Source organism: Dasypus novemcinctus, chromosome 10 (assembly GCF_030445035.2).
Source record: "Dasypus novemcinctus isolate mDasNov1 chromosome 10, mDasNov1.1.hap2, whole genome shotgun sequence".
In the NCBI taxonomy this organism is placed as follows: domain Eukaryota; kingdom Metazoa; phylum Chordata; class Mammalia; order Cingulata; family Dasypodidae; genus Dasypus; species Dasypus novemcinctus.
In genome coordinates, this window is record NC_080682.1 from 108,419,455 (window position 1) to 108,445,222 (window position 25,768).

At 54.9% G+C, this 25,768-nt stretch overlaps 1 protein-coding gene across 1 annotated transcript; it reads left to right on the top strand.

The window, feature by feature from the left end:
• The first annotated feature begins 5,512 nt into the window (after positions 1 to 5,512).
• LOC101426370 (2-acylglycerol O-acyltransferase 2-like) lies at positions 5,513 to 25,768 on the top strand. Its single transcript, XM_071218371.1, has 6 exons — positions 5,513 to 5,603; positions 11,117 to 11,295; positions 20,475 to 20,679; positions 20,914 to 21,088; positions 21,627 to 21,826; positions 22,891 to 25,768. Exons 1-6 carry the CDS (start codon positions 5,513 to 5,515, stop codon positions 23,043 to 23,045), a joined length of 1,005 nt encoding a protein of 334 aa, XP_071074472.1. The 3' UTR covers positions 23,046 to 25,768.

The window sequence follows — 25,768 nt, forward strand, 5'->3', positions numbered from 1 at the left end:
ACTGAAGTGAAGTTAGTATCTCAGCAAGCGAGAGTGTTACAGATTTAGAATGTTCAATTTAAGCCCCAGCGGAAACTACCAAGAAAATATCCAAGAACATACAAGTTTATAGAGACAAATATCAGAGTTCAGGTTCCAGGGGCAGTGGGGCAGGAGGTGGCATTGGTGGCACCAGCGCTGAGGATCCAGACAGCTGTGACAACCTACTGAATGTCCCTCAGGCTGCAGGTCTTGCTGTCAGATACACATCCAAGAAGACGGGTGGCAGCTCCAGAAACCTCAGTGGAAAGTCGCCAGCAAACACTGTGGCATCAGCAAAGGGGAGGGTCACTGCGTTCATGCTGGCAACGTCCTCGGGACTCAGCGCCAGGCCGGCTGGCCCCCAGGAGCCCATGTTGGACTGGGGAAGAGGAAGTGCCCTTGTGCCCTGGAGGGGGGGGTGGTCTGCTACGCTAAGGAAGTTTGCCTGCCAATCCCTCCAGCTGCCAGGCTGTGGATCTGGTCGCCAAGGTGCCCAAGGGTGCTGTGTTCTACAAGACATCTGTCCACGTGGTTCCCAAGGGTGCTGAGTTCTACAAGGCTTCTGTCCACGTGGTTCCCAAGGGTGTTGTGTCTACAAGGCTTCTGTCCACGTGGTTCCCAAGGGTGCTGAGTTCTACAAGGCTTCTGTCCACATGGTTCCCAAGGGTGCTGAGTTCTACAAGGCTTCTGTCCACATGGTTTCCAAGGGTGCTGAGTTCTACAAGGCTTCTGTTCACATGGTTCCCAAGGGTGCTGAGTTCTACAAGGCTTCTGTCCATGTGGTTCCCAAAGGTGCTGCATTCTACAAGGCTTCTGTCTACATGGTTCCCAAGGGTGTTGTGTCTGTAAGGCTTCTGTCCACGTGGTTCCCAAGGGTGCTGAGTTCTACAAGGCTACTGTCCACGTGGTTCCCAAGGGTGCTGAGTTCTACAAGGCTTCTGTCTACGTGGTTCCCGCCAGGCCTGAGGACCCTTCAAATTGGTAGCTTTGCTTTGAGCTCCTGATGGGGGCTACTGAATGGGAACTGGCACCCAGATGCCAGGAGAGGGTGATACCAGAAGAGGTCAAGGATTGGGGGGATGACAGGCCTCCGAGGAAGAGGTCTGCTTGATGCTGACTCTTCAGGAAGCTCCTGGAAGTGATGGGCTGAGAAGCCATTGGGGAGACCTGACCTGGAGCCAAAAATAGTTGGCCAGAGTCATGGAAAAAAGAAAGGTTACATAAGTGAATATCCTTGTTCTTAGACCATGTGTATGGCATTATTAAGTGTTCAAGGAACATGATGTAGGCAATGTACACGGAAGTGTTCAGAAAATGGATAGGTTGATACAGCTAGATAGATGGGTAGATAGATAAATAGAAAGAAAAAGAAAGAAAGAAAAAGAAAGAAAGAAGTGGCAAATGTGGCAAAATATTCAAATTGGTGGATCTGGTTATCTGGGGAAATGGGGTACATTGCGGATACAGGGGTATATATGGGAACTCCTGTAAGTCTGAAAGTATTTCAAAATAAAAAGTTTTTAAAAAACCAAAGGAAACAAAAGAATACTCAATTCAGGATTCAGAACACTGTTTCCTTTGTGGGGGAGGTAGGGCATTGGTAGGGAGAGAACCTTATCAAGGATCTGGTCTTTGTGTTGAGTGGTTTGTTCGCAGGGGCTTATTATACTGACAAAACTAACTGTCTAAATGAAAAATTAGAAAAAGCAGGTCGTTCATGGACAATTATTAAAGTGTGGCACAAACTAAGGATTCCAGTTAATCCAAATTTGTTCATCTCATCTGAGGTCCATATAGAAAGGGAGGGAGGGAGGGAGGGAGGGAGGGAGGGAGGGAGGGAGGGAGGGAGGGCCTCAGGCCACATGGCGATTATGGGAAGGAGGATCAGGACTAGCATGAGAGAACAGTAATGAAGCTGCTCTAGAAGAGGCTGGCTGTGGGATGGACAGCACCTTGCCACCTCGTGAAATATTTAAATCAGCAAAGAAGAATTTCACACATACACACAAATGGTATGAAGATGGCCAATAAACAGTAAAATGTGCTCAACCCAATTAGTCACCAGGAAAATATTAGAACCACAGTGAAGTGCCACTAAACATTCACTAAAATGGTTAAAACATGTGGAATCTAAGCCCCCTCTTGATACGGATGTGGAGTGGACACAACCATTCTAAGGTCCACAGGATGGAGGAATCGAGTATGGATTAGAGTGGACTTACTGATATTCTATTCATGAACTAAGGTGATTAGTAATGGAAGAAAATGTGGCATTGGTGTGGAGAAAGTGTCCATGGTGGCTGCTGCGGGTAGGGAGTGGGAGGAAGAGATGTGATGTGGGGGCATTTTCAGGACTTGGAGTTGTCCTGGGTGGTGCTGCGGGGACAATTACTGGACATTGTATGACTTCCCATGGCCCACTGGGTGGACTGTGGGAGAGTGTGGGCTATGATGTGGACCATTGACCATGAGGTGCAGCGGTTCTCAGAGATGTATTCACCAAATGCAATGAATGTCTCATGATGATGGAGAAGGTTGTTGTTATGGGGGGAGGAATGGGGTGAGGGGGTGGGGGGCACATGGGGACCTCATATTTTTTAAATGTAACCTTAAAAAAATAAATAAAGACAAAAACAAAAACAAAAAACATTGGGAGGGGGAAGTGGACTTAGCCCAGTGACTAGGGCGTCCGTCTACCACATGAGAGGTCCATGGTTCAAACCCCAGGCCTCCTTGACCTGTGTGGAGCTGGCCCAAGTGCAGTGCTGATGCACGCCAGGAGTGCCATGCCATGCAGGGGTGTCCCCGTTTAGGGGAACCCCACGTGCAAGGAGTGCACCCCGTAAGGAGAGCCGCCCAGCATGAAAAAAGTGCAGCCTGCCCAGGAATGGCGCCACCCACATGGAGAACTGACACAGCAAAATGACGCAACAGAAAGAAACACAGATTCCCTGTGCCACTGACAAGAATCCAGGCAGACGCAGAGGAACACACAGCAAATCAACACACAGAGCAGACAACTGGGGGGCGGGGAAGGGGAGAGATATAAATAAAAAATAAATCTTTTTTAAAAAAAGACATGGACAAGATTTTTCATAGCAGCACAGTGGAAAATACCCCAAAGCTGGTGGCAACCTAAATGCTCAGCAGTAAAATGGGGCAATAAATTGTGGTATGTTCACCCAGTGAAATCCCATACATCAATGAGAAGAGACACTCTACAGAAACACACAACACGTACATCTCAAGCCAAAGAAGCCGGTCTCAAGAGAGTCGATACAATATGGCTTGAATTTTGCAAAGTTGGGAAGCAGAAGTGTTGGTGGCTCCCTGCAGAGGCGGGGCCTGTGGGAGGCTGGTGATGGGTCTACCGGTCAGGGTGCCGGTACCTGAGTCGACTCACTTAATGAAAATGCATCACTCTGCACTTACAAGTTGTGCAGTTTTCTGTACACAGGATGTACTTCAATCAAGTCTGCATTCAAAAGGAGATTTAGGAGAAAGAACCAATTGGACATGATGACCCGTTAGAAGTCGTGGGAGAGAGACTTTCCCCTTCTAGAAGCTGAGCTGCCCTGCCGTAGTGTGGAAGCTGGAGCAGGACATCACACACGGCACCCCCAGCCAGCAGGGTGCCCCCCAGGAGAGCACCCCCCCCAGTGCCAGCGGCTCAGCCTCCAGCAGCAGCCCCCCACCTGCACTTGGCTCACCTGCGCTGTGCCCCTGCTGGCCCAGAGGGCAGCCTCTGCAGGCTGCGGGCTGTGGCCCTCCTGTCGGCACTGCTGGGCCCTGCCTTCACGGGGGCTCCAGGGTACGGAGCAGGGCTGAGCCCTGAGGTCTGACCTCTCTCACCGGAGCCTCAGGGGCCCCACCTGTGAACCAGCAGCAGCCTGGCCCTTGGCATCAGGGGATGAAACAGTTTTTGGGGTGACCTTCAGGTGAGGGTTTCAGCAAGGTGCTGTGGTGGTGCAGATTTGCAAATGGATTAGCCTAATCAAGAAGGTGAAAATGAAGAAATGGAAAATCTGCTCTTAGGACCAAGCTAATGTAGCGTCACTGTAATTGGGAGTGAAAGCATAAAGGGTGAAACCACTAGGTAAACCTCTCCTCTCTCAGGAATCGCTTCCTTGCTTCAGAATCACAATGGAAGAGGGGGTCTCATGGCACGGAAGTCCACTGGCGTGGCGGAGATTTTGTAACTGGACCCAAGTTTGTGGGGCCTCCTTCAACCAGTGGCTCTGATGTTATTATCTGTGATGTTATTTTCTTTCCCCAAAAAAGAAGCAGCAGGAGAGGCACAGAAAACAGTTAGCGACTCCCAATTTTTGGTCTGAATAAGCAGGTAAACTGGCGATGCCCTTTACCGAGATGGGGACGAGCAGGGAAGAGCAAGCCTGGGCGGGGCGGGGGCGGATGCGGGGAGAGGAATCAAGCGTCAGCGGTGACTGGAGCTGTGCAAAGATCACGTCCAGGTTTAGACACGCTAGGATGGGGGCCCCAGCAGGCAGCCACGTGAGGATGTCCCACAGTTACCCAGGTGCTCAAGTCACCACCGACGGGAGGTGCTGATTTGGGAGTCCTCACCATGCAGATGACAGGGCTCTAGACTGGGTGGGAGGGGAGGGGAGGAGGCCCAAGGACGGAGGGAGAGGAGGGGCCTCGCATTCAGGAAAGGCTCCAAGGGAGCCCAAGCAGAGCACTGGCCGGGTAGAAGGAAGCCAGGAGGGTGTGGCAGCCACAGGCCCAGTGGTGCCACGGAAGGCCTGAGCAAACCTGCCTAAGGCTGCTGAGAGGGCAAGGCCAGATCGGAGAACTGAGCATGGATTTGGCGATGTGGCGATCCTCGTGGACTTGTCAAGGGCAGGTTCTCAGAACCGTGGATGTGAAAGTGTGGAGCAGGGAGGATGGAATGGGAGGCCAAGACGGGACGATGTCAAATAGAGACGGCACTTCCCAGAGGTTTGCTGTGCCTGGGAACCGAGAACTGGGGCGGAAGGCGGCGGACGCGGTGAGGTGGGATTCCAGAGCGGAGCTCCTGTGGCCATTGTGGACCACTGAGCAGGGCCCAGTGGAGGGAGGAGCCATGGACATGAGGAGAGGGAGGAGGCCCTCAGACCATCGCTGGAACCAGGTCACTGAGCAGGTTGGACGGGGACGAGGTCCAGAACCAAGCAGTCCAGGTGGAAGAAAGGGCATGATGGGAGCGCCCAGAGCCTGGGGACCTGGAGATAAAGCGCTGCGGAGGTGGCCCTGCCGCTGATAAAGGCTGCACAACCTCTGCTTCCTGCCACCTCCAGCCGGGCCCCAGGAGAGGCGGGATTCAAAGGTTTCTTCTAAGAAACAGTTCCCTCCCAGGGCAGAGGCAGGGAGCCTTGGGGCTGGGCTCATTGCGGCGCCCTGGCTTGCACATCCTTGGACAGCACCCAGAGCCCGTGGGTGCTCTGGCCCCAGCAGCACTTCGAGAAGCCCCAGAGCCAGGCAGAGGGCCAGGATGGTGGAGTTCGCGCCCCTTGCCGTGCCGTGGGAGCGCAGGCTGCAGACGTTCGCCGTCTTGCAGTGGGTCTTCTCCTTCCTGGTCTTGCGTAAGGCAGCTGGGTGGGGTGGGGGTGGGGGTGCAGTGGTGGGAGACCGTGGCCGTGGCGGGGGGAGTGGGAGGGGGAGCAGACCAGAGGCGGGGGCGCAGGGTGCCACTGGAAGATGCTCGCCCCGAAGGGACTTGGCTGCGCCCACAGCCCCTGCCCAGCGGCCCTGGAGAGCCGGGCGGGTAGGCACTGAGGCCGCTGCCCTGGCTTTGGGCAGGTCACTTAACTTCCCTGGGCTGCCGATTGTCCCTTGATTCTTGGGCAGAGACCCGGGCCGCGGGCTGGTGTGAGGGAGGATAGAGCTGATAGTGGAAAAGATCCAGGAGCCTCAGGGGGCTAAGGGGGGGCAGGAAGAGGGGGGACAGGCTTCCTTCCTCCCACACAGAGGAGGGAACTAGGGCTGGAGGCGGGGTGGGAAAGAGGGAGGAAGGGGGAAAGAACAGCACAGGGAGGAAAGGGGGGGCTGGGAGGGGGGACTGGGGCAGCCTCGGGCTGGGCAATGCGCCCGCTGTGGCCTGGCCGGCCCCCTGCCTGACCTGCCCAGGCCCCCCTCGGTCACCTGCAGAAGGGGGCGCAGTCGCGGCCTCACGGGCTGCGGGGCAGGCGAAAGGAAACGCGCGCTTTGGCGCAGCGCAGACCTGGCCAGGACCCTGGGTCGTGACCCAGGAGGGAAGGGGCGCGCCCCCTGCACCCCACCCGCGATAAACACACCGAGTGTGACGGCGGAGGGCGGCATTCGCCAAACTCCTGCGCTGCTGCAGTGAGCGTTGGGAAGAGGCAGGCCCGGGAACGCGGGATGCGGTGTCCCCCGCGGCAGGTGACGGGGCCGCCGCCCAGGACTGGTGTTCAGTCTGTAGGCAGGATACCGACACAGTCCCTGCGGTTTGGCCCTGACCGCCCCCTCCCCGCCCTGCCGCTAAGGGATTCCCCTTGGCAAAGCGGCCCTGCGGAACCCTGCCCGGGCCAGGCTGGAATCCCTTCTGATTGGTGGATTTCACTGCCCCAGGGGTTGATAAACTCTTCTCTTTTTTTTTTTTTTAAGGATTTTTTTCTTTTTAAAGGAGGTACTGGGTAGTGAACCCGGGACTTTGTACATGGGGAGCAGGTGCTCAAACTGCTGAGCTATTCCTGCTCCCCAGTAAACATTTTTAATACCCCTCAGTCCGTTATCCCCATTGCAAGGTGCGCAGGGAACTGAAATGTCTTAAATGCCCTGGCTTGCCCGTCTGGAGCCCTGGGCTCCTCCTACTGCCAAAGAAAGGAAAGCAAAGGAGGCAGGGAAAGGGGAGAGGGGCCGAGGGGCTTGGGAGAAGGTGGGTGTGGAGGTGGGAGGAGAGAGCAGGGCAAGGGCCACGCCCAGGGCAGCCTGCAAGGGCACCGGGGACCAGAGCCCCGAGGCTCTGCTGGGATCACCAGCGACAAGGAACCTCGTGCTCAGCTGGGCTTGTGCCTTGTTGAGAACAGGAGTGTGTCTGCATGCTCACTGCCCCCCACCACCCTACCGCAGGCCCTTGGCACGTGCCTAGCCCTGCTACCCCAGGAGCCTGGAATCCCAGGAGTGGCATGGAGTGATCAGATCAGCCTTGGGCCTGGGAACCAGAAGAATGACTGCTGAAGAAAGGGTTGTGGGTCCACTCGTGCCAGGTGTGGGGTTGTACCTCACCCTTTATTCCGAGGGCAAAGAGAAACCTGGGTAGGCCTTTAGGGAGGGGAGTGACAAGGTCCAATCTGTGTGTTCAAGGCCCCCGTGGCTGCTGGCGAGCTCTCCACCGTGTTTGGGGTGTGGGGGGGCAGTCCCAGTCCAGCTCAGGGGTCAGCAAATTACAGACCAGAGATCAAATCCAGGTCAAACAACAGTTTTTCTTACATTTTTAAATAGTTACATTTTAAGTGACTATTTGTGTACCTAAATAATAGCCTCGAATTTCCTTCTTGGGCTGCAGTCTAAAATATTTACTATCTGGCCCTTTAAGAGAAAGTTTGCCCACCTGGGTCTGGAGAGGCTGGCGTGGGGTGGGAGGAGTGTCCCGGTCCAAGAGACAGTCAGAAGATCCCGTCCCCAGGCCCCCAGACCCGGGGACCGCAGGTGGATGGCGAGGGAGGCAGGAGGACAGGCTGCGGTCTCAGCCCCTGCGCGGCCGGCTGTCCCCACCAAATTCAGGCGCTGGGGAGGAGAAGGCTTGGGGAGTTAGGGGGACACACGCCGTGGTTGATTTTGAGGGTCTGGCAGGACTTAGACGGGGAGAAGCCACTAGGCAGCTACCAGCAGTATAACAGAAGTGAGCCCGCAGGAAGCGCGGGGCCGGGAGGGAGGCGCATGCGCAGAGAAAGGCAGCGGGAGGCAGCGTTTGAGGGGCTTTTAAGAATCCGGTAAAGACGCAAGGGCAGCCTCCCGGCGGGGACCTGCCCATGCAGAGCCCGGAGAGGAAGGGCCTCGGCACATTTCCGAGCAGTTGGTTCACACTGGAGTTACTGGATGCATTTTGGGGAGTGACAAAGATGAGGCTGGAGAAGACAGCTAGACCAGTCACCGTCACCACGAAGGTCCCGGATCCTGCAAGCTGGTGCTTTCCAAACGGGTTGCCTGCTGCTGCCTGCTTCTTTCCTTTGCATCTCACACTCTTTCACAGGAAGGGATTTATCCATTCAGTTTGTCTCACTCGTAGCTGCGTCTCCCGATCCTAGAAGGGTTGGAGCCGGTGAATGCAGCTTGAATGAATGGATGGAAGTGGGAGCACCAAGTGGCCAAACGAGTGGGACTGGACCCAAGTTCCACCTTACCAGTCTGCTGTGTGACCGGCCAATTTTCACACCTCTCTGGGCCTCCCTTAAAGCGGGGTTTTCCATTTTTCCCTCAGGGAAAGAAGGTATCTCCCTTCTTAAATTACTGTGAAGATGCACAGTCAGACTGTGGTATGTTAAAAGGGGTTAAGGGGTGAGCCAGGAGTGAGGAATGGGGAGGGAATTGGGAAGAGGTCTCCTCTGGGCAAGCGCAAATGCCTTGTGGGGTTTTTCCCCCAAAATTTTGTATATTTTTTCATAACATATTTAAACAAAACATGTATCCTAAAAGTAAAAGACTCCCACTTCCAGGTAACCACTACTAACCGTTTTTCATTCTCTCGAACTGGTTTTCTTAAAGTGGGAGCCACCTGCACAGACTCTTTTTTTCTTTTTTCTTTTAAATCAATTTATTGAAATGTATCACCCACACACAAACATACATAAACAATAAGTGTATAGTAATAGTGAATTTATAAAACAAACATATATAACATCATACAGCACTCTCATAACTCTCCCTACCACCACCTTACACTGTTGTTAAACCTTTTAAACTAATGATTAAAGAGCATTGCCAAAATATATCTACTAACCAAAGTATTTTTCCCCTAACCAATCCAATTATTATTATCTTTATATCATTTTTATATGAACATACCTAAACAATTAAGTGTATAGTAGAAGTTGTGAACTTACAAAGCAAACATGCGTAACATCATACAGGGGTCCCAAACATCAGCCCTCCACCAACACCTTGCATTGTCATGAGACGTTTGTTACAAATTATGAAAGAATATTGTCAATATCTTACTACTAATTATAGTCCTTAATTTACATTTGGTGTTTTTTTTTCCCAACCCACACTATTATTTTTTAAATATATTTTTTATGACAGAATTTGTAAACTTGTAAAACAGTCATGCACATGTGCAGAATTCCCAAACAACACCCCCCTATTAACACAACTCACTGTGGTGGAGCATTTGTTACAGATAAGATAATATCTGATTGTTAACCACATCCATAGTGTACATTTGGCTCACATTTTCCATACTGCCTCATTATAAACACAGTACATCTTTGGCATAGATGCAAGAATATTATATTATTACTGTTAACCATAGTCCATAGGTCTCTCCAGTTGAATTTTTCCCATGTGTTCCCAACACCCTGCAGTACTGATGTACATTTGTTCTAGCTCACAATGGACACTCTTGCATCTGTAGCATCAACCACAATTCTCATCCACCTCTTTGTTTACCGTGCTATTCAGGTCCTAGATAATTCCCTAGCATTCTGTCAATTGGCATTTACATCCCTAGACTACCATTTTCAGCCACATCCCCATTTATAAACTAGCTGTTACTATGTGTTATCATCCACTCTAAACATTTCCACTCCTTTTACAGTAAAGCTACTTAAAACTTCTACATATATTAAACATCAGTAGTCCATCTCACTCCTCCTCTTATCTCCATTAAGAGCCCACCACCTACCACCAGGTCTTGGAGATATTTTCCTACATATTCTTCTAGGAGTTTTATGGGTCTTGCTTTTATTTTTAGGTTTTTTATCCAGTTTGAGTTAATTTTTGGATAAGGTGTGAGACAGGGGTCCTCTTTCCTTCTTTCAGCTATGGACATCCAGTTCTTTCAGCACCATTTTGCTGAATGGACTGTTCTGCCTGAGCTGTGTGGGTTTGACAGGCTAATCTGAAATCACTTGGCCATACATGTGAGGTCTGTTTCTGAAACATCAATTTGGTTCCATTGGTCTATATGTCTGTCTTTATGCCAGTACTATGCTATTTTTACCACTATAGCTAGGTAAGATGATTTAAAGTCCGGAGATGAGGGTTAACTTTTCCTTTTTATGATGTTTCTGGCTATTCAGGACCCCTTACCCTTCCAAATAAATTTGATGACCATGTTTTCAATTTTTTAAAAAAATGTTGGTGGAATTTTTATTGGGGTTGCACTGAATCTGTATATCAACTTGAGTAGAACTGGCATTAATGATATTCAGTCTTCCAATCCATGAGCATGGAATGTTCTTCCAGTTATTTAGGCCTTTTTGGATTTCTTTTAACACTGAGTTGCAGTTTTCTGAATACAAGTGCTTTACATTGTTGGTTAACGTTATTCCTGACTATTTAAGTTTTATCTGTCATGTTTTATTTTCACCATTCTTTTGACACTTTTAGTTACTGGACAGTCATCTCCATGAGGTCAGGAATCTCTGTATGTTGACAGGGCAGAGGGTTAGGGAGAAAGCCGCTCTCCTGTGTGTCTGAGGTCCCAAAAGATGGAAAGTAGAACAGCTCATCCAGCCAGTCACTCCCCATCCATTTATCGAGCACCTGCTGTATGAATAGGCATTTCCCGCCTGCGAAAGCAGTGTTAGTATTTCAAGTATTGCAGAATCTTTTGCAGGGAGGCAGGGGGAGGAAAGGGGAAGACTGGAGTGAACGAGGCAGCCTGGTGTGGTGGGGGGATAAGCTTTGGAGCTGGGCTTCCCCGGGCTCCAGTCCCTGCTCCAGGAACAAGGAGGGCTGGTTCCGCTCGAGCCTCCATCTCCCTGAAGGCAAGGGAAGCTGCTCTCATCCCTCGGGGGCCACAGGCTGGACAGACGGAGCTGCTAGCGTGGGGCGAGTGGGGACGGCGCGGCCTGGGCAGCCGTACTTGCCTCTCTGGGACCTCCGACCGCTGACCGCCTGCTTCCCTCCCCAGCCCACCTCTGCGTCGCCACCTTCATAGGCCTCCTGTGCACGAGGTTCTGGCTCTGCGCTGTGCTGTATGCGGCCTGGTGGTGCCTGGACCAAGACACGCCGCGGCAGGGGGGCAGGCGCGTGGAGGCCATAAGGCGCTGCGTCCTGTGGAAGTACATGAGGGATTATTTCCCCACCGTGGTGAGTGCAGAGGCTGGTCCGGGTGGGGAGAGGGGTGGCAGGGCCCAAGGGCCCCACATCTCCATGGGAATCCTGGCCTGGCAGGCAGGAGCCTGGACTTCCACCGCCGTGGGGCTGGGAAGAGGGGCAGCTTCTCGGGCACGTGGGGCCAGTGTGAGATTGACGGCCGTCCAGGATGCGAAGGCACTCTGTGACGCGTGGAACGTGACGCACGTATGTGTGTTACAGATGCAAACCTCAGGGCCCAGGTTGGGAAGGTGAAGGTAATAAACTCACAGGTCTTAAGAGACCATCTAGCCCCACGCATATCCATCAGATGAGGAGACCAATGACCAGAGAGGGACAAGATTGTGAGCAACAGCACACAGCAAGTTCTTTTACTGGTTTTAAAGTTTGTGCATTGACTGTGGGTGAAGGGGCAGAGAAAAGAGCCCTGACTCTGGTATGCTGCGTGCCCCATTCTGAGCCTCAGTTTCCCCACGTAGCCAGTAAGCAACCTGGACCCCCACTGCTCTGAGTGCCTTTGAGTCTCCGGCTCTCTGGCTTGAGGCACCTCCTGGCCATGATGGCCACTTGGTCCCGGACTTGAGGGTCACCTGAGTGGAGAAGAGCGTTGAATCTGAGGGAGCCGATCCCTCAGCTCCTTCACAGACTCCAACAGACCAAGCTCTTGGCTCTAAGCAGCTGGGCAGGGCTGGTTTACTGACCAGATAGGATAGGATGGGCAGGCAGTGGGGACAGAGAGAGGTGCCTGGCAAGGGCGGTTGCCCCTCCTCAGAAACAGGGCAAGGAAAGTTGTAAGGTGTGGTCTCAAGTTAGACAGACTGGATGCTAATCCCACGTCTGCTGCATACTAGCTGTGTGATCTTGGGTGAGTTGCACAGTCTCTCTGAGCTTGTTTCCTCACATGTAAATGGGGGTGATGCCACATACCTCATAGGGTTGTGTGGGCTCCAGGCAACAATGCAAGTAAAGCACCTGGAAGGTTCCTAGGAACTGGCAGCTTCGGTTATTTTCCTGAGCCAGTGGGGACTCGAGGAGGCAGGGGTGTGGCTGGGGGCTCGGGGAGGCTCTGATGGCTGGAGCCCTGCTGCCCTGACCTGCCCCCCTGAGTAGTCTCTCCTGTCCCTCCAGGAGACAGGGCCCGGCTGGTAAATCTGGGACTGGCAGTGGGAGAGCGGGCGAAGGAAATCGGCTGGTAAAGGTTAAAACCTGCCCAGGGCATGAAAACTCAGTGGGGCAGGGCTCTGGCTGGGCCGCCTGCTGAGAGGCCTGGGGCCCGACAAGGACCAGCAGAGGCTGAGCAACAACTGCAGGGCCTGCGGGGCAAAGGGCAAGGGCAGGGTGCAGGCGAGGGCGGGAGGGTGGCTGGCAGAGACGGCCGCGGCCCTGGGGGTGGTAAATGCTGAGGGACAGAGCCCGTGGGCAGGGGTGTTGCTGAACTGGGGGTCCAGGCAGGGGCACTCTTCCATGCCCCATGGATCTGCTTCCTCTCAGGGGCCCCTCCCAGGTCTCACAGGCAGAGACAAGCACGGCCCTGGGTGTGTCACGGGCACAGTCCCAGATCCCCCCCCCAGGACCCGAGAGCTTTGAGATTCTGAACTCCCTTCCCAGCCTGAAGTGCCTGGAGGTCAGAGTTTCTTGGGGAGGGAGTGGCTGTGGCCCAGGGAGAGAAAAACCCACCCGTCCAGTCAAGGGAAACCGTAAGCAGGTTGGGGCCTCCAGGAGGAGTCTGTAGCTCCTAGGTCTCCCCTCCCCCTGCCAGCGGAATCCTGAGCTCACCCAGAAAGCAGGGCATGGAAAGGTGGTCTGCGAAGGGCCCAGCCCAGGCAAAGGGCTGGGTGCTGGTCCCAGTGGAGTTTTGACAGTAGCCTGGTGTTCAACGTGACTAGAGGAGAAGGTGCTCCGGGGCATGGGCCGAGAGAGGTTTGCAGGGAGAAGACATCCAAGCCATAGAACTGGACTCCTCAGGTGACAGAGAGCAGGGGGACAGCCTCTCGGGTAGCCAGGGGCCTCCGAAGGACAGCGTCTGGGTTCTCTTTGCACCCAGAGCCACTGCCAGTTACAGGTCTGGCAGAACTGGTGCTGCTCGGTGCCTTTTCCAGCGTGGGGACTCCGTTTCCACAAATTCCTCATGTGCAGTTGTGTGGGCTCGCTGTGTCCCTCAACGCCTTGCATCCCCACCCACCGAGGGTGGGCAGTAGCACCCAGCGGCCGGCAAAGGGCGAGATGCCCTTCACATTGACCTTGCATGTCCCTGCTGGGCGGCACTGCCACCTGCAGACTCCCTTCCCACAGACCTCCCAGGAGACCCTCCGGGCCCTGCAGGGATCTTGGGGTGAGCAGGAGACAGCAAGCCCCGGCTCTGCCACGAGCTCCCCAGCATTCACGAGCCTCTGTGAAAAGAGAGCAGTCCCCGCCCACCCCCCATCCCGCCAGCTCTTATGGGATTTTATGCACCAGCCCTGACGTGGTACTTCAGGTCCAACCAGGAAACGGCTTCTGGCCTGGAGCCACCTGAAGCCCCCTGAAGGCCCACCAAAGAGCTAGTGCAGAGAACAGGCAATGCTCTATGTCAGAGGAGCTTCCGCCCCCTCGTGCTGAAGGTCTGAGCAGAGCTGGGGAGATTTCATCATCGCTGAGCAAACACTGCACAGGAGGCTCAGGAGGGTACAGTGCCCTGCCCGGGGTGTGTCCCTGGTTGTCAGGAAATGCTGTCCCCATAGTTCTGGTCAGAGCCAGCTTGGGGCAGCACAGGGCACCTCCCTGAGCCCCCCTGTCCCCACCGCCCTCACCTGGGATGGCCCCTCAGCTCCCCCTCAGCGCCCAGGCCTCCTCTCAGCACACAGGGGTCTCCGCCTGAGTCAGAGGGGCTCTTGGCCAGCTGCTCGCCCGGGCTGGGAACTCCGGCTTACACAGCCCTGAGGACGGGGCGCTCCCTCCCTGAGACGGCTGCTTCATTGCGGGAGAAGGGCTGTCTTCCCGGGAGCTGGGGCCGGTCTCCTGCCATCCTCCTAGGAGTCCCACCTCTGCCTTTTGCAGGGGGAGCTGGTTCAGAGGCCCCTGCCCGCAGCCCTACGCTGCCCTGAGGGGACTGGGGGCTTGCACATCCCCCCAGCCAGGCGGCTCTCCAGCAGGGCTTCTCAACCTCTGCACTGCTGCATTTGGGGCTGGAGAACTCTCTGCTGTGGAGGCCTGGCCACACCCCTGCCCTCTACCCACTAGAGGCCAGCACTGCCCCGGAGGTGCGACAACCAAAAGCGTCTGCAGATGTTGCCAGATGTCCCCTGCAGGGCAGGGGGCAACGTCACTGCTGTTGGGGCCCACTGCTGGAGGGCAGGGGTGGTCGCCTCAGCTCCTCCTCCCTGGCCCCATCAGCTCTTCCACTGGCTCCTCTTCTGCCGACACCCCCAGTCCCTCCTCCATGCGGTGCAGGACCAGCCCAGCAGTGACTCCCAGCACACCTGGAATGAAAGCTAACCTCCGCGGCAGCCTGAGGGCCCTGCACCTGGGCCTCTGCCCACCCAGCCCTCACCCGCCTCCCTTGCCCCTTTGCCGCCTTAGTTTTCCCGATATGAGTCACGTCCCTGGCACTGTGTCCTTACTTGAAGTGCCTTTAAGCCCCGCTGCCTTTCACCTGGGGACTCCCACAAGGCTGGGCCGGCTGGCTGTGCCCACGGGGCCAGGCTGCCTGGGCCCACCTCCTGGCCCTGCCTCTTTACAAGGTCAGCGGGTGAGCAAGGCCATTACCCTTGGGTCTCGGATTCCTCATCTGTGCAATGGGGCAGCGACGTCCGTACTGCCTCACAGGCTAAATAGAGGATGACACTGTGTGCAAGGTGCCTGGCACATAGTAGGTGCTGTGGTGCCCACCTCCTCTGCTGCACTTTCTGGATCTCTGGGCCTGGCATGCACTGTATCTCTTCAACGCTAAGACATACCAGTATTTTATGTACCAGAGAGAAAAAATTCTTCCAGTTAGAATAGCCAGCGCCTCTTGATTTCACAATGTTAAATATGAAAACAAGTGCATCTCAGAGCCGATGGGAGAGTGTCTGTGAGATGAGGGCAGGCCTGAGGAAGGAGGAGAGGGCAGGGCCAACACCTCACCCCAGAGGCCGAGGAGGCCAGACACGGGCCCAGAGCCACACAGGGAGTCGCCACCTGTGCCAGGGAGACTCCAGGCCTCTCCAGCCATCGGGCCACCATGCACAGGTGCAGGGAAGGACCCATCCTAAAAACTGCAGCCCCCGGGAGAATTGTTCTTAGTAACCTGAGCAGCATCACACAGTGGCTGAAGAGTAGAAATAGCCAAAATGTCCATCAACTCATGAAAAGACAGACAAACTGCGGTCCAGGTAGACAATGGAATAGTATTCAGCCATCAAAAGAAATGAAGTGCTGATTCGTGGACAACCCCTGAACACATTAAGCTGCGTGAAAGAAGTCAGGCACAAAAAATCACAAAGGATTCCATTTATGTGAAATATCCAGAAGAGGCAAATCTATAGAGGCCTAAATTAGATTAGTTGTTGCCAGGGCTGGGGGAGAAGGGGAGAACAGGGAGTGATTGCTAATGGGACAGGGTTTCTTTTTGAGGTGTTGAAAGCATTCTGGAATTACACAGCAGTTTAGGTTGCACAACCTTTTGGATGTTCTGAAATCACTGAATTGCACAATTAAAATATGGTATATGAAATATATTAGTAAAAAAATTAGCAATATCCGGAGCCTAGTAACTTGGCTTAGCTCCCTCACCTGATGCCAAGTCAGGGTGACAGCACAGGCACTCGGCCAGAGTGCACCCCAGACGTCAGCCCATCTTTGCTTAGTCATACTCCCCTATCCTAATGGAACCAAGGGGGCAAGACAGAGAACACTGCACTTTACAGTTTGTAAACCTCTCCCCTCCTCTCTGTGTATCCCCCTTGAATTCAACTGCCACCCTGCCAGGGAGGCATTATCACCGTCCTGGTGGGACAGAGGGAAAACTGAGGCACAGAGGGGGCAGCAGCCTGGCAAAGGGCACATCATGAGCCAGCGGCAGAGCCTGGCCTGCTGCCTCTCTGGAGCAGGGCCCTTTCACCTGCAGCCCAGGTGACATGTCGGAGCAGGATGGGAGCAGGCACCTCCTTCCAAGGAGACTGCCTTGGCCTCATGCACCCACAGTCTCATTCCTTCATTCCTTCACTCCACAGCTTTCCAGAGCATCTCCCCTGTTCCAGGCCTGCATGGGTGCTTCTGGTACGTGGGCTCTAATCTTGAGCCCTCACAGTGCTGGGATGATAGACCGGGACACAGGGAACAGATAGAAGGCGGTAGTGCAGAAGACACCAGCAGAGAACATGTCCAGGGAGGTGCAGACTGGGCCTCGGGGGGCAGTCATGGGCCCACCAGGGCCCACTCCTGGACGCGAGCAGATGCGTGTACAAATGCTGGCACCTGTGCCTGGACACAGGCCCTCATGTCGCCAGCATTTTTCTCTACACAAATTTGTCTTTATGAAGGAAGTAATCACTCATTCATTCATGCATTCACTCGCTCTTTCATTGTTCATTTATTTCAACCTGGTAATACGATCTTGTTCAAGATGCACAAGAGACAAAAGGATATATAGTCAAAGTCTCCCTCCCACTTCAGGACCCATCTCTCCACGTCCCTTCCCCAGGGGTGGCGTCTACTAGCAGCGTTTGGGGTGTCCAAATGCAGATGATGTATTTTTCCCTCCTGTGCCCAGTTGGTGGCATTCTGCAACACTATCCTGCCCCCTGCTCTTTCACCTGCTGATCTGTTGTGTTCCTCGTCTTGTATCAGGACAGGAAGAGTTGTTCACACTTCCCTATGCACAGTGATCCGTGTGTTTCATAATTTCTCAAAAAAAGTCCTGTTGATGGACATTTGATGCCAAGTGTGGTTTTTTTGTTTTGTTTTTTTTGTGTGTGTGTTTTTGAGGTACTGAGCCTGGGAATTGAACCTGAGACCTTGTATGTGGGAAGCTGGTGCTCAACCACTGAGCCACTTGGCTCCCCTGAGTTGATTTTTTTGTTTCCTTGTTTTTTTGTTTTTAGGAGGCACCGGGAACTGAAGCTAGGAACTCCCATTGGGAAGCAGTGCTCACATCCATTCCCCCCGGGGTTTTTGTTTTATTTATCCTCTCTCCCCAGATGGCGCTCTCCTCTGTCTGCTCACTGTTTGCTTGCCTTCTCCAGGAGGCACAGGGAACCGAAGCCGGGACCTCCCACATGAAAGGCGCGTGCCCAACGGCCTGAGCCACATCCGCTCCCCGCAGGCCGCAGCAGGGCTGGCTTGTGGCATCTGCGCATTCAGGTGTCTGCTCGCTGCAGTGGGTAGGGCGTCTGCTCATTTCTTTAGGAGGCACTGGGACCCGAGCCCGGGACCTCTCCTGTGGTAGGTGGGCACCCAACTGGTTGAGCCACATCTGCTCCCCTCCCCAAGTTTTTGATATTAACAAAGGATACGTCAGTGAATAACTTGCATGAATGTGGTTTTGTACAAGGGTGAAAAATTCTGTAAGCTCATTCCTCTGCAGCAGGGTTGCTGGGTTAAAAGGGCCAATTGTGTTTTTTTTACAAATTTCGATGAGTATTGACAAATTTCCTTTAAATGGGGGTTGTACAAAATTACCCTTCCACTAGCAGAAAATGAGAACTTAAAAGCAAGTGTTTCAATGCACTGAGCAAGTTATGTTTTAGAGAAACCACACCAGGTAGATTACTGAGGCAGCACTTGTCCCAGGGAGAATCTCCAACAATTGCTCTGCTCTGTCTATATTTTCACACCCAGCACATCCCCCAGTGCATGAGGGGAGGAGGCTTGTCCTCGTCTGGGGAGGCGTTGGGCCCTGCAGCCCTTCTGTGAAGGGTCAGTGAGTCTGTGGGAGTGGGACAGAGGCCAAGTCCAGTCAAGGACAGGTGGGCCTTGGGCTGGGAAGCCTAGGTGGGGCACCCAGGCCCTGTTGCTACCTCCCAGACCCCTCCAGTCCCCTCCAGGCCCCTCCATGAATCACCTGCTGAAAGGTGCAGCTTGACCGCAGAGTGACCTTTCACGTGGGTGAAACTGAGTCATCATGGGAAGGACAGCAGATTGCAGGGCCCGGGCCATCAGGGTGCTTCCTGCCCAGGGGTGGGGGTTAGGCCAGGAGCCCTGGGGACCCTTCCAACTCCAACTGGCTGTGGCTCCCAGAACACAGGGCACTCTGAGGGGAGGGGACTCCACAGTTCCTGGCCGAGTGGGGATGGGACAGTCCCCTGAACAACCACTGGCCGTAGCAGACTCGGCTACACTGCCACCTGTCAGGTCACCTGCCACGAGCAGCGTTTGTTAACTCAGTCCCGTCCCCACCCCATCCCCTTCAACTAGAAACTGCTAACCACAGGCAGGTCTCGTCCCCCACTCAATCTATAATACGACACCTGCAGGGACCCCACGCCCCCTCCATGCTGCAGGCCTGAGCAGACCCAGGCACGTCGCTGTGCTGGAGCCCCCTTGGCCAGGGAAGGGAGTGGAGGCAGGGCACCAGGGCCTGGCTGGGGGGAAGCAGAGGGCCGCAGGGTGAGAGACTTGCATTGTGAGGAGGAGGAAGCAGGACTGGAGCCAGCCTCCTGGGCCACCTGCTCTTTCAACAGGAATCCACTCCTGATATAGCCTCTCAATGTTCACTCACAGGTCTTTTTTTTTTTTTTTTCTCCCCACCCCCTTGTTTGCATTTGCTGTGTCTGTTTGTTGTGTGCTGGACTTCTCTTTTAGGAAGCACTGGGACCCCAACCATGACCTCCCATGTGGGAGGGAGGTGCCTAAATCACTTGAGTCAATTCTGCTCCCTTTTTGTTGTCTCTCATTATGCTTTCCTCCTTGTATCTCTTGTTGTGTCAGCACTCCCTGTCAGCCCCGCACATCAGCTCACTGTCTTGCTCTCTTCTTTAGGAGGCACTGTGAACCAACAGGGACCTCCCATCTGTGGTAGGTGGGAACTCAATCACTTGAACCAGATCCTCTTCCCACTCACAGGTCTTTTTTTTTTTTAAGATTTATTTACTTATCTCCTCCCTCTCCCCCCCCATCTGCTCTCTGGGTCAATTAGCTGTGTGTTCTGTGTCTGCTTGTCTTCTCTTTATTTTTTTTAAAGACTTATTTATTTATTTATTTCTCTCCCCTTCCCCCTCCACCCCGGTTGTCTGTTCTCTTTGTCTATTTGCTGCATCTTCTTTGTCTGCTTCTATTGTTGTCAGTGGCACAGGAATCTGTGTTTCTTTTTGTTGTGTCAGCTCTCCGTGTTTGCAGTACCATTCCTGGGCAGGCTGTACTTTCTTTCGCGCTGGGCGGCTGTCCTTACAGGACACACTCCTTCCACGTGGGGCTCCCCTACACAGGGGAAACCCCTGCATGGCACGGCACTCTTTGCACGCATCAACACTGCACATGGGCCAGCTCCACAGGGGTTAAGGAGGCCCGGGGTTTGAACCACAGACCTCCCATGTGGTAGACGGATGCCCTAACCACTGGGCCAAGTCCACCACCTTGTCTTCTCTTTAAGTGGCACCAGGAACTGATTCTGGGATCTTCTGGAGTGGGTGAGAGGTGATTACTCTCTTGTGCCACCTCACCTCCCTCTTCTGCTGTGTCTTATTTTCTCTCCTCTGTGTCTTCTTTTGCTTCATCTTGCCGCATCAGCTGGCACTCCTGCACGGGGCAGCACATCTGCACGGGGCAGCACTGCCGCACGGGGCAGCACTCCCACACGGGGTGGCATTCCCACACGGGGTGGCATTCCCACACGGGGCGGCACTCCGCATGGGCCAGCTTGCCACGCGGGTCAGCTTGCTCTCACCTGGACATGGAACCCTGGACCTCCTATATGGTAGACTGGAGCCCTCCTGGTTGAGCCACATCCCTTTCCCTCACAGGTCGTATATGCCAGTTTTTCTTATGTTGTTTTGTTGCCATGGGCCTCGCTGGGCATGGTGGCGCCCGGTGTGGCCCTTTGGTGCCTTCAAACTATATTCTGTGTCTTAGCTTTGGTAATCCCAGGAGCAGCGGGCATGCTGGTTCCAAATACCGCACCTTTACAGATGACGGGCCTAAGGCCACACGGCCGGGCAGTGGTGGGCAGGGACGGCCACCCGGGGCCAGCGCGGGCTCACCAGGCCTTGTCCCTGCAGCTGGTCAAGACCGCGGAGCTGGACCCCTCCCGGAACTACGTCGCGGGCTTCCACCCCCACGGGATCATGGTCGCAGGCGCCTTCCTCAACCTGTGCACGGAGAGCACGGGCTTCTCGGCGCTCTTCCCGGGCATCCGCCCGCATCTGATGATGCTGCCCTTGTGGTTCCGCGTCCCCTTCCTAAGGGACTACCTCATGAGCGGAGGTGAGCCTGGGGCCCGGCAGGGGCGCTGCAGGGCCGGCTGCCCGCGGGGCCGCGCGCTCCCCGCGCATGCGCAGTAGGAAGGAGGCGCCTGGGGAGCAGCGCCCGCAGCGGCGCGGGGCCGCGAGCTCCGGGAGAGCTGGGAAGAGGGACAGGGCTCGGGCCTGTCCTCAGGGGGCCCGTGGGCACTGCTGGTGAACTGGACCCCGAGGCTGCTGCACCTTCCTTCCCCCCCAGGGCTGGTCACGTCAGAGAAGGAGAGCGGCGCGCACGTGCTGAGCAGGAAGGAGGGCGGGAGCCTCCTGGCCATCGTGGTGGGGGGCGCCCAGGAGGCGCTGGACGCCAGGCCCGGCGCCTACACGCTGCTGCTGCGGCACCGCAAGGGCTTCGTCAGGCTCGCGCTGGAGCACGGGTACCCGCCTTGAGGAGGGGCGACTGCACAGATTCTGTTTTGGTGGGAGATGCACCGGCCCGTTTTCAAATGCCCAGAGAAGTTTCCACTAGAGGAGACTCGGCGGTCAGAGGGACTGGGTGGGAAGGAACGTGTTCCCCAAAGCTGACACTAGATCTGAGACATTTGGGATCAGGGAGAATGAGGTGTGCGGTCCATTCCGAAGCTGTTCTACCTTGGGGTAAGCCTCATTGAGGAATAGGAGCCAGCTGGGGTAGGAGATATTTTTCTAGAAAGTTTGGGAAGATGGAAAACATCACCTGAGGTATTCTGATCTACCTGTCATGGTGCCAGTGAGAGGTCGTGGTCCAGAGAGGGGCAGAAACCTGCCAAAGGTCAGCGAGCGAGGCTATGGCCGATCGGGGAGAGAACCCAGACCTCCCATTTCCAGCGCAGGGCTCTGTCCTCCACCCCAGATCCTGGGTGCTGTGTCCCTGAGGGAAGCAAGGTGCCTTCTCAGGAGATTCATGGGTGCCTTGACTCTTCTGTCTCTCTCCAGGGCAGCTCTGGTGCCCATCTTCTCATTTGGGGAGAATGAACTATATGACCAGGTAAAGAATCCCCCCGGCTCCTGGTTGCGCTGCATCCAGAAACGGCTGCAACAGGTCATGGGCATCTCCCTCCCACTCTTCCACGGCCGTGGAGTCTTCCAGTACAGCTTTGGCTTCCTGCCCTACCGTCGGCCCATCACCACCGTGGGTGAGTTAAGACCCAAGCTGGGAGGAGGTAGGCTGCAGGGACAGGGGCTTGGGCTGGGTACTGCAAGGGGACGTAGGGATGGGCAGGCACCTCTCTGTCCTCAAAGAGCATATATTTCTAGCCAGGGAAACGCACACACGGGCAGATAACCCTAATGCAAGGCAGCCTGGGATAAGACCGTAACACAAAGAGCAATAGTCCCTGCTGGTTACCGAGCCGCTGTGTTCCAGGCACAGCACTGGCTGACTTACATGCAGTGTCTCGGTTTCTCCTAACCACCTGCACAGCAGGGATTATTATATCATTGATAGGAAACTGAGGCCCAGAGAACCAAAAGATAACACTGCCTCTGAAAAAGCAAAATTGAGATTTGAATCAGGATTTATCATGCCAGAGAAGGAGGGTTTATGATTCTGACCCAAAAGATCTCAAAGTGCCTATTGGAGAAGGTGGGTGAAGGGAGGGATGGTCCAGGTCTGGTAACATTGTGTGTCCCGTAGCAGTCAGTAGGCTTTGAATTCGAGCCTGCGGGATTTCCTGTGAGCAGTGGGCATGGACTTTAGTGTGTCCTCTCTGACCTGTCAGGAGACCTCTGCTTCTAGGATTCATATCAGGCTCCTCTGCCCAACACTGTAGAGAGAGGCCCCTTGGTCTCCTTCTACCCCTGTTAGTTCAGCAGACTTGGTGAGCCTCTAAGCCCTGCCTTTCCTGTGCTTTTCCTGGCTGCGTGGCCTTGAGCAAGTTACTTAATCTCTCTGACCCTCATGGACTTACATGCCAAATAGGAATGATAACAGATTCCATCCCCCCAGGAGCGCCACAAGGCTTAAAGGAGATAATGCAGGTAAAGCACATGGCACTGTCAGCTGCTGCTCTTGTTCTATCAGTACCGTGCCGTCATGCCCTAGCATCTTAGAACTGATCACCTGAAACTAGAGTGTGGAAGGGGTTTGGTACGAGCACTTTCCTGGGGCGATGCCCATGGGGTGCGCGCCTGCAACAAGGGCCCGTGTGGCCCCAGGTGGTTTCCACTCTGAGCCGCTGCCCGCTTTTGTGCCTTGCAGTGGGCAAGCCCATCGAGGTGCAGAAGACGCTGCATCCCTCGAAGGAGGAAGTGGACCAGCTGCACCAGCGCTACATCAAGGAGCTGTGCAACCTCTTTGAGACCCACAAGCTCAAGTACAACGTCCCCACTGATCAGCACCTGGAGTTCTGCTGAGTGCCTTCAGCCAGAGGCGGGCTGTCCCCAGAGGCAGGGCCGGCAGCCATGCAGAGCATTAGGGACCAGCTGGAGCTGCTGCCATCTGAGAGGGCTTCCTGGTGGCATTTGTTGAACACACCATCTCCAGAGACACCCCCACCCCCACCCCCAGACTCCTGCAAATTCCACCCACACCAGGTCCCAAGTCAGACCCGCAATGTGGGAGAGCAGGCCAGACTCAGGCATCTGTGATCCGCATGCCTGCTGTGAAACCTCTGCAAGTCTCTCTCTTCTTGGCCTCCGTCTGCTCATCTGTGCAATGGGAGAGAGGGCTGGACGAGAATGATTTCTGAGGTCTCTGTCGTCTGTTGTGATGTCACTCAGTGGGTAGAGGAAAAAGAGCCGTGACTGGGTTTTTCTTCCTTTACCACTGAGTGACAGCACAAAGAACCAGCAGCCCCCAAACCCCTCTCCTACAAGTCCCTCCATCCTGCAACTGCCCTCCTCCCCCAAGCTACACAGGAGGGGGTGGCCACTACGTCCCCGGCACTCTCCTGAGGCTTCTTCGAGTTTCTGAGTCCTTTGGGCTAAGGAGTGGCAGCCAGAGGGTTCCAGAAGGTGGGTAAGGAGAACTGAGCTCCATCACTGATTGTTTCTGCATGACCCTCCCCTGAGCCTCAGTTTACCTGACTGGCTAAGATGACCTCTGAGTCTCAGCCCTGACTCCATAGGTTCAACCCTGACTCACCCTTGGTAACCTCAGCCCCTGACCTCGGCACTAGAAGGGACCTCAGTAAATGTGACTTTAATAAATGGGTTGGGCCGCCTCTCCTCCTGGCCCCAGGCTGTGTCTTACTCCTCCTGAAGGTGGGCCAGGCTGGGCCAGGGGAGCCCACACTGGTGACTTCATGGTCCTCAGCCCCCAGCTGATGCCTCTGGCTCTCTCCTTCAGGGGAAGAAGGAAAGCGTCTGGTAGGAGGCAGTGCAGACTAGCACAGGGAATGGAGCCACATGCGAGGTCTGTGTGCTCGCAAGTGTCCCCAGGGTGGGTGAGAGGGCACAAGTGCCCTGATGAGAAGTCTGGATTCCTGGGTTTGGGACATGTGTCCCTGTAGCCCCTGCCCCCCTCTCCACCTTCCAGGGCCTTCTCTTTGGCAGCGGGCAGTGAGGGGCAGGTCGTGGCTGGGCAGCCTGGCGCTTGCGAATCCCCCTCAAACCCCAGCTGGAAGCAGAGGCCTTGCCCTCCAGGGCAGAGCACGCGAGGACCTACACCATGGGTGGCATTTGGAGATGTTTCCATTAGGGTTTGAATCCTGGCTCCACCCCTTCCAGCGACCCTGGGCTAAGCCACGCTACCTCCAAACCTCAAGCTCATCATCTGAGAACGATTACAGTAACTGACCCCTGGTTTGGGGAGCGTGTCCTGAGAACGTCAGCCACTGCCTCCTTTAGGGGATGATGTAAGGTAGCAGTCAGACGGCAAGCGACCCAGTGTCTCCAGAAGGTGCCTGTCATCCTATAGGCAGCATGGCGTAAGTGCCAGAGGAGAAGCAGGGGTGACAGGCAGTAGGGGTCCAGAGGAGGGAGCGGAGATTCCCAGCCAGCGGGGAGACTTGGGGCAAGGGACATGAGGGCAGGGCCTTGAAGGAAGCAGGGAGGTGAAAAAGCACCCTGCCCGCCCCACTCCCATCAGTTACCTCCTGCCGTGTAACAGGCCCCTCCAAAGTGAGGGGTGAACCCACCAGGGTTATTTCCGCCGTTCTGCGGTTGGCGGGTGGTTCTCCTGGGGCTTGCATTCAGCTGGTGGGTGCTCTGTGGCTGGGACTGGTGGAGGAGCCAGAACAGCCAGGCCTCTCCACGTGGGCCCTGGGCCCCTCCAGACTGACGGCCTTCGACATGACGCTGAGTGGGTGGCAAAGACGAGAGCCGAGGCTGCCAGGCCTCCCGAGTCCGAGGCTGCACGGCCTGCCCTGCGTCCCTCCCTCGGCCAAAGCAAAGTCAACGGCAGCCCAGATTCAAGTTGTGAGGGACAGACACCCCCTCCAGAGGGGAGGGGCAGTGAAGTCATAGTTCAGAAGGACGTGGGCACATGGAGGGGTCCTTGTGGCCATGTTCACAGCAATCTACCAAATTGTACGGGAAAGCTCGCCGCAGAGCCCCCCTGCCCCGCACACACACTCGCCCTGGAATTCCTGTGTGGACGTAATAAAAGCCAGAGTTTATCCCAAGGGCCCTGTCTCGCTCTGCCCAGTCCACCCTTCACGCGGCAGCCAGAGCCAGTGCCTGAAACACAGATCTCACTCCCCAGCTCAGAACTACTATTGATGGGGGCTATGGGTGGGAGGCTGCTGTCTCTTCATAGATCACCTAAGTGGTCTGTGTCCTGATCTGTGGGTGTGGGACAGTGAGAGGCTGCCCTCCTGCCCTTGGTGACCATGGCAACGGCTCCAGTCCCAGGAAACAGTCTATCAATGCAAACTCTATCCACTTTAAATATTCAGGGAAAATGCAAACCAAATGTGCTAAAGCTTATCTAGACTGTATGAAGTCCATGCTAAAAGCTTACCGAGGATGTGGAAGACATATGCTAGTTCAAGCCTATTGAGCACTGAAACAAAGAACCCTTTGGCCCCTCCTCTCTGTATAAAAGGAACTCAAAGATCTTGTTCGGGGCTCAGATTTTGGAATGAGAAGCTCCAAACCCAGCCGGTCTTAAATAAATCATTTTTCCTTCCCAAAAA

Coding starts and splice junctions, on each gene's coding strand:
- LOC101426370 (XM_071218371.1), top strand. CDS start 5,513: ATGGTGGAGTTCGCGCCCCTTGCCGTGCCGTGGGAGCGCAGGCTGCAG. Junction 5,604..11,116: donor CTTCTCCTTCCTGGTCTTGC/GTAAGGCAGCTG, acceptor TTCCCTCCCCAG/CCCACCTCTGCGTCGCCACC. Junction 21,089..21,626: donor AGGCTCGCGCTGGAGCACGG/GTACCCGCCTTG, acceptor GTCTCTCTCCAG/GGCAGCTCTGGTGCCCATCT.